Below are 13489 nucleotides of genomic sequence, written 5' to 3'. Positions count from 1 at the left end.
TAAACACAACCCTGTTAGACCATGCGCCATGGCGCAAAGCATATTTTCCATCCTTAAAATAGCAAAAGTTGATTAAGACATGCCCTAAACGCTTTTGCGCCATGCACTTTAGATTTTGTGCTTAGATTGTTGAAGTAGAGCCTCAAGTCTCAGCTGATTACTGCATGTAATAAATGACCAGTTATTCCGTCTATAGATTTTGTCTAGTACTCTGATATTGCAAGACAAAAATGATTGGATTCATCAGACTTAAACTATGAAAGAACAAGAGCATTTTTACACATGAAATGTCCACCACAGAGTCCAGAACTTATCCCTATTAAGAATCTTTGGGATGTACTGAAAAACATTGCAGAAGCATATTAAAATTATGCCACGGCAAATGTGCAGTAATCAAAGCAAAATCTGGTCTAACGAAATATGAGAGTGTATATAAGAACATGAGTGCCCCATTTTAAAAATGAATGTTTTTATTCATTTCTCAGTGATTATAGGTAATATATTACTTTTTTAAGCTATATTTTATTCTATATTACTGATTATTAAACATATTTATTTTTATAAACACATTTTAGTCAACATTTTTTTTAGAAAACTAAACTAAATTATATATATATAACAAATAAATTTGCGTGTAATGAACAGTTAATGTGAGTTACTTTGCTATTTTAGCTCCATCCATCCATCCATCCATCCATCCATCCATCCATCCATCCATCCATCCATCCATCCATCCATCCATCCATCCATCCATCCATCCATCCATCCATCCATCCATCCATCCATCCATCCATCCATCTATCTATCTATCTATCTATCTATCTATCTATCTATCTATCTATCTTTCTATCTATCTATCTATCTATCTAATATTTTTCCTAACAAATAAATTTGGGTGGCCATCCATCCATCCATCCATCCATCCATCCATCCATCCATCCATCCATCCATCCATCCATCCATCCATCCATCCATCCATCCATCCATCTATCTATCTATCTATCTATCTATCTATCTATCTATCTATCTATCTATCTATCTATCTATCTATCTATCTATCTATCTATCTATCTATCTAATATTTTTCCTAACAAATAAATTTGGGTGGCCATCCATCCATCCATCCATCCATCCATCCATCCATCCATCCATCCATCCATCCATCCATCCATCCATCCATCCATCCATCTATCTAATATTTTTCCTAACAAATAAATTTGGGTGGCCATCCATCCATCCATCCATCCATCCATCCATCCATCCATCCATCCATCCATCCATCCATCCATCCATCCATCCATCCATCCATCCATCCATCCATCCATCCATCCATCTATCTATCTATCTATCTATCTATCTATCTATCTATCTATCTATCTATCTATCTATCTATCTATCTATCTATCTATCTATCTATCTATCTATCACTAAAAGTAGAGCATGAATAAAAATGTCTATTTTTTAAAGCTTTTGTATAATGCTTAATTTTTCAAGTTTTCCATGACCCGAAGACACTAAAACACTTTGTAAGTGCAGCTGCGCTCGTGGTCACCTCATGGCGTAGAAAATGAGCCGTGCTGTTTAACCCTGTATAACGTACGCTGGCAAGATGTCCATATTTCAACATTATACTGCAAAAAGCCCTGCAGACACGCAGTTGTACGATTTGCACACTCCACCAACCTCCATTCCATCTGTCTGCTCTATTAAAGCTCCTGACCAACAAACACACACACACGCAAACAAACACACACTGCACTCCCACATACCTTGAACAGGGGGGAAACAGTACATGTGCAGAGGGAGTGTGTGTGTTAAATCTCTGAGGAGAAAGAAATGGATGCAGTGAGGTGGCTGACACTCACCAGACACTCCACCATATGTGGAGCGTCGTCCGCGGCCGATGGCGGGCCAGGGAGAGCCGTCTGCCTTCAGTCCCATCAGCCCTGAAACCGTGTTGGTGGCTGTGACTCCATCTGCTCCACCTGCGCCAACAGGGAAGAGACATTAGGCATGGTGGGCGAAAGAGGAGGAGGAGGAGGAAGGCCAAACCTGAAAAAAAATCTGGAGTTTGGTTTGTGGGGAGTTTTTAATTCAGTTGCAGAGATGTTTTGGGAGCTGTGTCTGTAATTTGTGGAATGGGAAATGGTTTTATTCAGGACATATTGTGCATTACTGGATCTTTTGTTCCCTGAAGTCCTTTTAGGCATCAGTCAAGGTTTCTTGCACCAGAAATATGCCATTTAGTTTTATATGAACAATATTTTATTAGACTTTTGGAGTTAGACTTATCTGTAAATGTCTGTGAGACTTTGTGATTAGAAAACAATTTATACAAGTAACAAACGTATCATATCAAATATGTTCATACCTAAAAGCGATGCACCGAAAGAAAGATTCTGGGTTGAATCTGAAAATTTTGGATGCACTTGGCAGCAAATAAAAAAATGAATCTGCTTTGTAATAATTATTTTTATTTTATAAAATAATATAAATAAAATTCACACATTTGTTTAAGCATATTCCTTCGGCTCAGTCCCTGATTTATCAGGGGTCACCACAGTGGTATGAACCACCAACTATTCCAGCAATTTTTTGAAAGTGAAAGCCCTTCCAGCCGCAACCCAGTACTGGGAAACACCCATACTCTCATTCATACACACACTCATACACTACAGCCAATTTAGTTTATTCAATTCACCAATAGCACATGTCTTTGGACTGTGGGGAAAACCGGAGTTCTCGAAGGAAATCAACACCAACACGGGGAGAACATGCAAACTCCACACAGAAATGCCAACTGGGCAAGCAAGACTCAAACCAGTGACCTTCTTGCTGTGAGGAGACAGTGCTAACCACTCAGCCACCATGCCAACCTTAACGTTCATACAGTAAGACTTACAAGTATATTTTAAATGTCATGTAGTTGCATGTGCGGTTTATGCATATATATTGTAAGTATACAGTACATGTACATAAACAGAGTTTACACAGAGTGTAACACTGAGCTATTTTAAACTTTGACCATGCTAGTCATTAGCTAAGTTTTCATCCACCTAATTTTTTGCGCATTTTGGATATGCGCATAAAAAAACAGTTGATTGAAACGCCATCAATTTTGAAAATGTGCATAAAAATGTATGTGCATAACTGAGTAGGATAAACTTTTTATTCAATCAGAAGAGATGCGCATAAACTACGATGAAAACACGTTTACCGAACACATTTCAGTTTGTGTATTAATAAAGGTCATGGGATTTTGTTATAAATAGAAATGTGTGCGAATGGACAAACCAGCGGCTGAGCACACTGTAAAACATCTGAAATGTTGTTTTGGTCATTCTAAAACTTAACCGTAAACTTAACTTAAACTCTTAACTGTTTCAGTATTAGTGTTATAATATATGAATCACCTCCAGAAACCATCTGTGCCCTGCGTCTAATGCCTTCAAATGCCACCACGCATTCATTGCGTGTCCGCATCGTGATCTGGGGCACAAGTCATTTATTAAATAAGTGAAAGATTGATGCAGCTTCTTCTACCACAGCCAATTACATTTTTACTGTTCATATTTGGTGCCAGATAATCAGGAAGTGACGTTTTTGTTCCCATTGGATGGAAACGCTGCTTTATCCGCACATATTTTATGCGATAATCCAGTTTTGCACATAAATTTCATTCGCATTTTTGGATGGAAACAATACTATTGGTGTTCTGAAATGAATGAGCATGCTTTCTGCGTCCTAAAGTTACTTTACTCTCCGCATGCCGTTTTGGCCAACAATGTAATGCATCCCTAATACATAGTATAATAAATATAATACTACGGTTACATTCAATATCAGCTATTTAGTAATACATTTACTGCTATTTTTTTACTGAATACTTTTGTATTTTTGTATAATACATTGGCGTAATGTATTTTACCAACATAGGCTCTTACCAACATTCTGAAAACGTAGCGCTATATACATTTCTAAAGATTGCAAATTATGTAGCTAGAGGTACATATAGCTGCATTCTGTCTTTAAAAAGAATGCTTTGGGCTGCTCCTTTTCTTGCCTACCAGCCGACCGCTTATTTCCATCTGAACAGCTTTTCAGATGTTACCAATTAGTCCAGTGGCTCGCTGTGTACGATGGAGAATTTGAGACACAGAGCGGAGTTGGCCACGACAATGGTGTTCGAGTATGGTTAAGAACAGTTCCAGAAAGCAGGTAAGACAAAAACAAATGCCAAAAAAATTTAATAAAATAAACAAGTAAATAACAGGGTGAGAATGTGGTAAAATCTGAAAACATAAAAATCAGGCTGCAACAAGCTCTTTTTCTGGATTGCTTTTGAAAACACTTTCGGTTGGGTATAGGAAAGTTGGTGTGCACTAGTCAATCGGTAATTTTTAAAACATTATCGGTTGGGTTTAGGGAAAGACGAGGATGGGATATCGGTAGGTCAGTCAGTCAGTCGACAGCGGCCTCTAGTGGATTTACGCAAGAACATTATAATAATAATGTAGCTCCTGGAACATATTAAGCACTCTCTAGAAATATATATAGGGGTATATTTTCACTTACATTTCTCTACCCTAACCCTACCCCTAAGCACAACCTCACAGAAAATATGTGGTGCATTTGGAATGTGAAAAGATTCCATTAAGTATGATTTTTAACGTTATGAATACTTTATAAATTTATTTAGTTGGGAAAGAGGTAAAAATTACATTTAAAATATGATGTATTTCCTAAAGATAACACAGTTCTCAACCTATTTAACCCCCTGTAAGAAAATGTTTAAAGGCGACACTGACAAATTTAAATCCCAATAAAGAATAAAAGTGAATCAAAACAGCTTTTGCTATTGTGGTAAATTCCCATTCAATACAAAACACATAAGAATAGAATGAAATACCAGATCTAAAATTAAAATTGTCTAATAGTTCTGCACAAAATCACTTAAATAAAGCAGATGTATTGCACCTTTAAAGATAGATTCTGCATAGCACTTAAAGTGGTCCCCCTAAGATTATGAGCCAATGAACCACTTTTTAAAGTGTGTACTAAATTGAATATATTAGTACATTCACCACTATAACACATTTATTAATGAATTTATTACACTTACATTGTGGATACGACTACAATAATATTTTATCACATAAATATACTGCTATCATTACCCCAAACTGAAATAAATCGAACACAAAATGTCCAAATACCTTCCTGCGCAGCTTTGGCAATGTCCACGATGTTGGTCACATTAGGAGTGAGTTTGGCAAAGAACGGGGTGTGAACAGCCTGGCGAACCCAGCGACAGATGTTCCTCACCAGCTCTGGATCCTGCACAAATGGGTCATCAAACCAACAAGCAAACTTAAACAACGACCAAACAGCCATGGGACAACAAAAACACACAACATAAGAGAACAGTAAACATCCAAAAAAAGATCATAATGTTGTAAATTTGGCTTTTATGTTCTGAATCTCGAAAGCTCTAGTCGCCATTTACAAGTCTTCAGAATTACTTCAGAAACTCTTCTGGAATGTGATGAGGGTGAGTAAATGATAAGAATGAAGATTTTGAGTACGACTTCATTACATATTTAATGCACATTTCTAATGACATATAAAATATATATTTTTCTTCAGTCATAAGTCTCCACTTTTTCAGCATTTATGTACACTTTGCAGTTTATTTTATATACTGAAGGACTCTAAAAGAGGAATAAGTTAGTAATAAATAATATGCCCTATTATAAAGTATACAACACTTCAATGTAACATCTTTAATGCAAATTTTTTTCAATCTTTTTGCATTATTTTCTAGAAACAGTGATTAATAAACACCATCTTTAAATGTTTTTACTACTGGTAGGCTCAGAAGGCTGTTATCATCTATCCACATGGTTGATCAGCTGTACTTATAGAGAAGACACCAGATCCAGATCTGTTTTTATAATACTGTGATGGTTGAGTTTAGGGTTGAGGTATGGATAGACGTTAATAAAATACAATTATTGGGAAATTTAATAAACAATATAAATATTTCTTGTGGTTAATCAGCTATACTAATAAAGAAGACTCCAAATCCAGATCTGTTTTTATAATACTGTGATGGTTGAGTTTAGGGTTAAGGTAAGGATAGACGTTAATAAAATACAATTATTGGGAAATTTAATAAACAATATAAATATTTCTTGTGGTTAATCAGCTATACTAATAAAGAAGACTCCAGATCCAGATCTGTTTTTACATTACTGTGATGGTTGGGTTTACGGTTGGAGTATAGAGGGGGTGAAGCAGTGGCGCAGTAGGTAGTGCTGTTGCCTCGCAGCAAGAAGGTCGCTTGGCCGCTGGTTCGACCTTGGCTCAGTTGGCATTTCTGTGAGGAGTTTGCATGTCCAAAGACATGCTGCAATCTAAATTGTCTGTAGTGTATGAGTGTATGAGGGTGACATAGGGCCTGCCCAGACGACAGGCCGGCCGGAATGTGTGAAAAAAAAAAAAGTCATTATATGGACAATCTTATCTATATCTTATCTATATCTTTTGTTCCAAAGAGCCGACCCCGCAACCATATGGGACTAAGGCAAAAGAAGAAGAAGGTTTGGGTATAGGGGTAGACGTTAATAAAATACAATTAATGGGAAAATTAATAAATAATATAAGTAATTCTCGTTAACTTCCGACTGCAGCCGTGTGTGATCTATAGCCGATTGACTATGTAAATGGATGATAACAGCCCTCTGAGCCTTCCAGTAGGCGCAGAAGGCCCCTGCTGGCCCGTATCTATCAGCTAACCACTGATAATGCCCATCTGAGTGATAACCAGGGCTTGACATTAACACCTGCCAACCCGCCAAATGCAAGGTAGATTTCTGCTGTGGCAGCTTAGACAGACACTCCCACTAGCTATTTTGGCTGGTTGAAAATAATTTTTATTTTGTAGCTTTCTTGAAAGCAGTGTTCAACAATAAAGATGACCCAATATTTGTGCAATTGTGATCTTAGAATGGAGATGCTGCACGACTGACAAAAAACGGTTCGCGCGAGCAAAAGAAAGCAGGTGATGTGATTACCGAATGAGAGGATATCTCATTCGGTTTAAAAAGCGTGCGCCCTTCCGTTTCCTGGCGCAAGGCAACCGGGCCTGAAAATGCAGCAGTTGCGATCAATTCCCTAAATAGACTGGACAAAAAGTGATGCTCGTGCATCCACAGTCTTGCTACTTTCAAGAGCTCCAGATATTTTTTTCTTTGCGGCAGCAGTTGCTTTTGCTCTGCACACACATTTGTTGTTGTTGTGAGTGTACACAATAAAAACTAGACACCTAACAGATTCGATTGATGTATTGATCTTATCTGTACGATCAAAACTGAAAGTGTAATTTAAGTTAGTTTCAGCAGTTTGACTTTTTTTGATGAAAACGCATACAGTATACGCAGTCTTTGACCCCAGAGGGTTAACATCATCCTTTCATTTATGTGTTTTTAACTGGTGATCTGAGAGACTTTTAGTCAGGACAGACTACTGTGCATATTTGATACATGGAAGTAATTGTTTTTAAATGTCAATGTTTTTTTTTTGTTAAATAAAAAGAGCATGTATACGACTACATTTAGCTTTTTCGAAATATTATTTAAAATGTGTGGCTAAGAAATAATTATTTATTTATTGTCGGTGCATGTGGTCAGAGATACCTGTACATGTGGTAAATCCTTAGAGTTGAGACCTGAAAAGTCATGTGAAATAAAAACAAATTGCAATGCGACACTATGAAACTACAACGTATTTGCTCATGCACATTAAGCAAGGTCATACACACAAACAAAAGTGAAATGAATGAGGAGGCATGTGCATATAACACAAAGTCTAAATCAAGTCATTTTAGCATGTCAATCAAATTTATGCATATAAATTATATTTCCCCAACAACAAAATTGTGGCTAGTGAAAATGGCAAATGGCTAGTAACCTTAGAAATCTACTAGCCACAGTGGCTGAGGACCAAAAAAGTTAATGTCAAGCCCTGGTGATAACATTCCAATCGGCTCTTAAAAAACACCTCTGCAAAACCTGTCTATATGATGTCATACAACTTGAATTTTGAACTTGACTTCATTCAGCGTTTGCACATTTAATTAATGAATGCCTTCTTTGCATAATTAAACATTACATTTTATAAACTGTAATACAAAAATATTTGAATTTTTAAATGTTATCAATCAACTAATGTGTAAACTATTAGTTAATTCACTTCTTCTTTTTCCCTGCAGCATCTTGCTTTAAGTATTTGTCTTGAGACTGTGTGTGTGTGTGTGTGTGTGTGTGTGTGTGTGTGTGTGTGTGTGTGTGTGTGTGTGTGTGTGTGTGTGTGTGTGTGTGTGAATGAGCGAGTGATAGATGGAGAAGGGAGCCTGTAGTCAGCGGTGTGAGTGAGAGAGGGATCATAACAGTGTGAACTGCTGTTCCAAGAGGATTCATGCTTTATTAAGCTGCCCTGGTCTGTCAGTCTGCGCTGTTTAGTGGGAGAGACACTGAGAGAGAGAGAGAGAGAGAGAGAGAGAGAGAGAGAGAGAGAGAGAGAGAGAGAGAGAGAGAGAGAGAGAGAGAGAGAGAGAGAGAGAGAGAGAGAGAGAGAGAGAGAGAGAGAGAGAGAGAGAGAGAGAGAGAGAGAGAGAGAGAGAGAGTATATATGTATATATATATATATATATATATATATATATATATATATATATATATATATATATATATATATATATATATACAGTTGAAGCCAGAATTATTAGTAAAAACTACTTTTATTGTAGCGGAAATAAAACAAATAAGACTTTCACTAGAAGAAAAAATTTTATCAGGCTTACTGTAAAAATTTCCTTGCTCGGTTAAACATCATTTATAATGTAAACAAATATTTCTGACTTCAGCTATATTTACATTTTATATATATATATATATATATATATATATATACACACACACACACAGACACATTACAATATAAATTACAATGTAAAAGTCTGCCCACTGCAGCCATATATATACAGTTGAAGTCACTTATATACAGCTTAACTAGGTTAATTAGGTTAAGGCAGGTTAGGGTAATTAGGCAAGTCATTGTATAACGATGGTTTGTTCTGTAGACAGTCAGAAAAAAAAAATGCTTAAAGGGGCTAATAATTTTGTCCTTAAAATGGTGTTTAAAAAATTAAAAACTGATTTTATTCAAGCCAAAATAAAACAAATATGACTTTCTCCTAAAATAAGAATTTCCTTGTCCTGTTAAACATCAGTTGGGAAATATTTAACAAAGAAAACCAAATTCAAAGGGGGGCTAATAATTTCGACTTCAACTGTGTGTGTGTGTGTGTGTGTGTGTGTGTGTGTGTGTGTGTGTGTGTGTGTGTGTGTGTGTGTATGTATATATGTACAGTATATACACGCACGCACGCACGCACGCACGCACGCACGCACGCACGCACGCACGCGCACACACACACACACACACACACACACACACACACACACACACACACACACACACACACACACACACACACACACACACATATATATATATATATATATATTACAGTGCAAAAACATTTCACAACCCCAAACTTTTGACCAGTAGTGTAAATTATCATATATCATCATAATACTTAAGCTTTATACTCATCATAGCACATGCTGCTGATAATGAGACAATAAAAGTGATTTGATTTTATATTAAGTAGATATGTCATTATATTTTGTATGTTATATTTGTAACATTTGTATGTATCATTGGTAAAAATCTATTGTTCTGCTTAATGTTCTTACAGTCATAAGTACTGCATTTAAAAACTTTTGTTATCTTTTATAAGTTTTTCAGTGTTTTTATTGTCACATGTATTCAATTTAATGTACTGCCTTAACAAATAAATGCATTATCATTTAATTAAATTTCAAAACTTTGGCCTATTTCGTCTGACTAGTCTTGTCATTTCATTTGTGTTTTGATGAATGATGTAATGTTATTTTTGATCAGGACACTCTTGTAAAAGAGATTTTTAATCTTAATGTGCTTTTTTCCTGGTAAAATAAAGACTAGGTGTAATCTTTTTTTATTAAATCACATTAAACAGCATCAACTATATTTATTACCTAATATGTTTACAACTGTTTTTATTCTTTTTCAATCTCTTATTTTTTGCCCGCACATTTTCAAGTTACATTTTAGCCATTGCAGACAGTCCCTTTCCTCCAGGCCTGAAATAAAGAAACACAACCGCATTAAACCCTTTATATCCCTATGAAGTAAGACAGACATGGCTTAATTCAAGCAGGGAAGTCTGATGTCAGATCAGTCGGGATGCTTTAAAAGACTGTAAACCCACCATGAAGCTTTCATTCAGTACAGCCTCGGTTCGGCTCTCAGTCCTTCCCGGTCTCTCTTTTCTTTCACAGGAAATAGGTCTCTGTTTTGACATATCCAATAACTGTTGGCATATATTCCCTTGAGCAATGGCTCTGCCCGTCTTTATAAAGAAGTGTGATGTACAAGCTGTATGTGCAAAGCGCAGTTCTAAGGTCACTCCCTGCACAGGAAAAGGTTAGCATTTGATTTTTAAAACCATTAGCCGGAATTGATTTGTAAGAATACAGAAGCCCAAAGAAAAACACATCTCCTCCCGACTATTTCCCTTCCATTTCTAAAGCATGCTGAGTGATTCAGCGCAGCACAAAAACCGAAGAGCGCTGTGGGATCCGCTGCGTCCTTGGGTGTGTATTTTACCTGAGATACACATGAAGTCGGGTTATATTTGCACCTAAAAGTATTCAAAACGCATTTAAAAGACACTGAAAGAGAAGGAGCACGAAAGGTTACGCCATTTAAGACGATAAACTCATTCCCGCGCTTTTTTTTTTCGTCTTCGTGAAAATATTGGATTTATGCACTCGACCCAGCAGTGAGCACCATCCACAGCAATTTGCCCTGATTTATTCAAGACTTAAACAGGGTATAAACAAGGCTGGAGTGTTAGGTTCAACCTGTCCACTCCGAGCCGTCTGCCAGAGCGGGAGAGGTAATATCTGGGCTCCCGAGAGATGTTTGATAGTGCTGGCGGGCTGCTGGAGAGATTCATTGGTTGATATAGAGAATCCTGAACTCCAGGCAAAAAAAGTCGTAAGAACAAAAGTGGCAAGACAATACTACAAAAAAAAGAAGAGAAAAACACATAGAGACAGAAATAGAAAACATATTGTATCTGTGTGCATTTAAAAAAAAAAATAAAATCAATATTAAGTTTGCGTGTATGTATAAATACATGAGGTAATGTGTACACCCGTAGTGTTAAACCCTAAATAAACACCAACCAAGGCCTTACGACTCTTCAAAAACTTCAAGGTATTGAGTTGGAGCCTGTTAAAGCTAATCTCTGCTAGACAAAGGCCCTCCAGGAGCAGCATTTGACACCTCTGGTATGCAGTGATGACCTAAAACATTACAACCAATCACATGTAAAGAGAATGATCTACTAATAGGGCCACATATAAAAGTGAGTAAATTAATACTAACAAACAATAAGTTCCTTCCCTCGCCATATTAGATGCAAGAGAAATGGGTAGGAAGATTTGAACAACTTTGACAAGGGTCAAATTGTTAGCATGGTAACTGGGTCAAAGTGTTACTAAAACAGCAAGACTTGTGAGTTTTTCCTAGGTCAGGAGTTGTGAGAAATTACCTTCAAGCAAGGACTAACTACTAACCAGCAACAAGTTGTTGGGCATCTGAGGATCAAGGTCTTGATGCACGAGGACAATGTAGTCTATTCCTCTTGGTTTGAGCCAACAGAAGGTCTACCACGACACAAATCGAACAAAAAAAATCTAAATGAATCAGAGCTCTTATGATGAAAATTGTCCATCGGTGAATGCACCGACAATGGATATGCAAATGTTAGAATTAGATCTTTGAGTACTAAAGGAAGGTTGACATTTCATATGAGACTTGTGTGCGCTGTTGTCCTGCAGAAGTCCTATTTAGGTGTTCAGGTCCTATTTAATTGGTTCAGGTGTTTTTGATCAGGGTTGGATATGAACTTTGCAGGAAGGTAGATCTCCAGGAACAGGGTCGAGCAACCCTGTTGTAGGCCATTGCTAAGCCAGGGGAGGGAAGTCTTCTTATGGAAACCCTGTGTTGAGCCATTCATGAGAACAATTTCTTGACACTAGTTACCTACATATGCCTAAAGATTTTGCAAACTTGGTAAACACCTTTACGTTGCAAATCTGGTACGTTCCTTTGAGAGTTAGTAATATAATTTTGTATTTTGGTATTAATTTCTCGCCCTTATGTTGTTTCAATTACCTGAGACCTTTATTCCTCTTCAGAACACAATTAAGATTTTATAGATGAGATGCTCTGAGAGCTTTCTGGTCCTCCACAGACAGCAAGGGTTACATTTAAAGTACAGAAATGGAATCAAAAACATTGTTAAACCATATCATGTGGCTAGATTTCAGTCATACAGTATGAAGCATCAGGAACATTCATTCATTCATTTTCTTTTCAGCTTAGTCCCTTTATTATTCTGGGGTCGCCACAACGGAATAAACTGCCAATTGACCCAACACGTTTTACACAGTGGATGCCCCTCCAGCTGCAACCCATCTCTGGGAAACATTCATACACACTCATTCACACTCATACACTATGGACAATTTAGCCTACCCAATTCGCCTATACCACGTCTTTGAACTGTATGGGAAACCAGAGCACCCAGAGGAAAACAACACGAACGCGAAGAAAACATGCAAACTCCACAAAGAAGCGCCAACTGACCCAGCCGAGGCTCAAACCAGTGAACTTCTTGCTGTGAGGCGACAGCACTACCTACTGCGCCACCATGTCGCTGCACCAAGAACCATGTCTTCTGCATCAGATTAGAATGGTATGGCTGTTGGTAATATGACACACCCTGACCAGTCTTAGAAGAGAAGAGAAGGGCAAATAGGGCCAGAGAGCTCTTGGATTTCATCTAAACTATCTTAATTTGTGTTCGGAAGATGTCCAATATTATCAGGGGACAACATGAGAAGCCCATTTGGTCTATTTGGAAGGCCTAACCCTGGTGGTAGTTGCAGACCTGGCACTCTGCACCCTTTCATGACTATAGTGTTACCCGATGAAAGTGGTGTGTTTGAGCAGGTTAATGTACCCTCCCAAGTACCACACATTGCTCAGTTTAGAAGAACATAATGCAGTGTTTAAGGTGTTTCCCTACATGACCACCAGATTCTATAGATCTTAATCCTGTTTAAAACAGCTTCACCTTTCACAGGGAGTGTAGGGTTCTGGCCAGTGCTCTTCTAGAAAACCCCGGGTCCAGCAATTCATGTTGAAATAATGTTAATACATGCAACCAACCTAAAATTGCTGGAGACCAAGTACACCCCATCATGACTTGTGTTCGTTGGTTAAAATAGCTTCTTTCAACAGGGTA

At 37.4% G+C, this 13489-nt stretch overlaps 1 protein-coding gene across 2 annotated transcripts in view; it reads right to left on the bottom strand.

Moving 5' to 3' along the window:
* Positions 1 to 13489, bottom strand: part of dpyda (dihydropyrimidine dehydrogenase a) — a 386498-nt gene that overhangs the window by 103615 nt on the left and 269394 nt on the right. For both annotated transcript variants that reach the window (XM_087309815.1, XM_087309816.1), the window contains exons 17-18: positions 5217 to 5337; positions 1866 to 1985 (exon numbers count right to left, since the gene is read on the bottom strand). In XM_087309815.1, coding sequence (XP_087165941.1) covers positions 1866 to 1985; positions 5217 to 5337 — 241 coding nt within the window. The remainder of the gene's footprint in view (positions 1 to 1865; positions 1986 to 5216; positions 5338 to 13489) is intronic.

The sequence above is a fragment of the Danio rerio genome, chromosome 24, assembly GCF_052040795.2.
Source record: "Danio rerio strain M-AB ecotype USA chromosome 24, GRCz13ab, whole genome shotgun sequence".
Lineage (NCBI taxonomy): Eukaryota > Metazoa > Chordata > Actinopteri > Cypriniformes > Danionidae > Danio > Danio rerio.
This window is presented reverse-complemented; position numbering and strand designations above follow the sequence as displayed.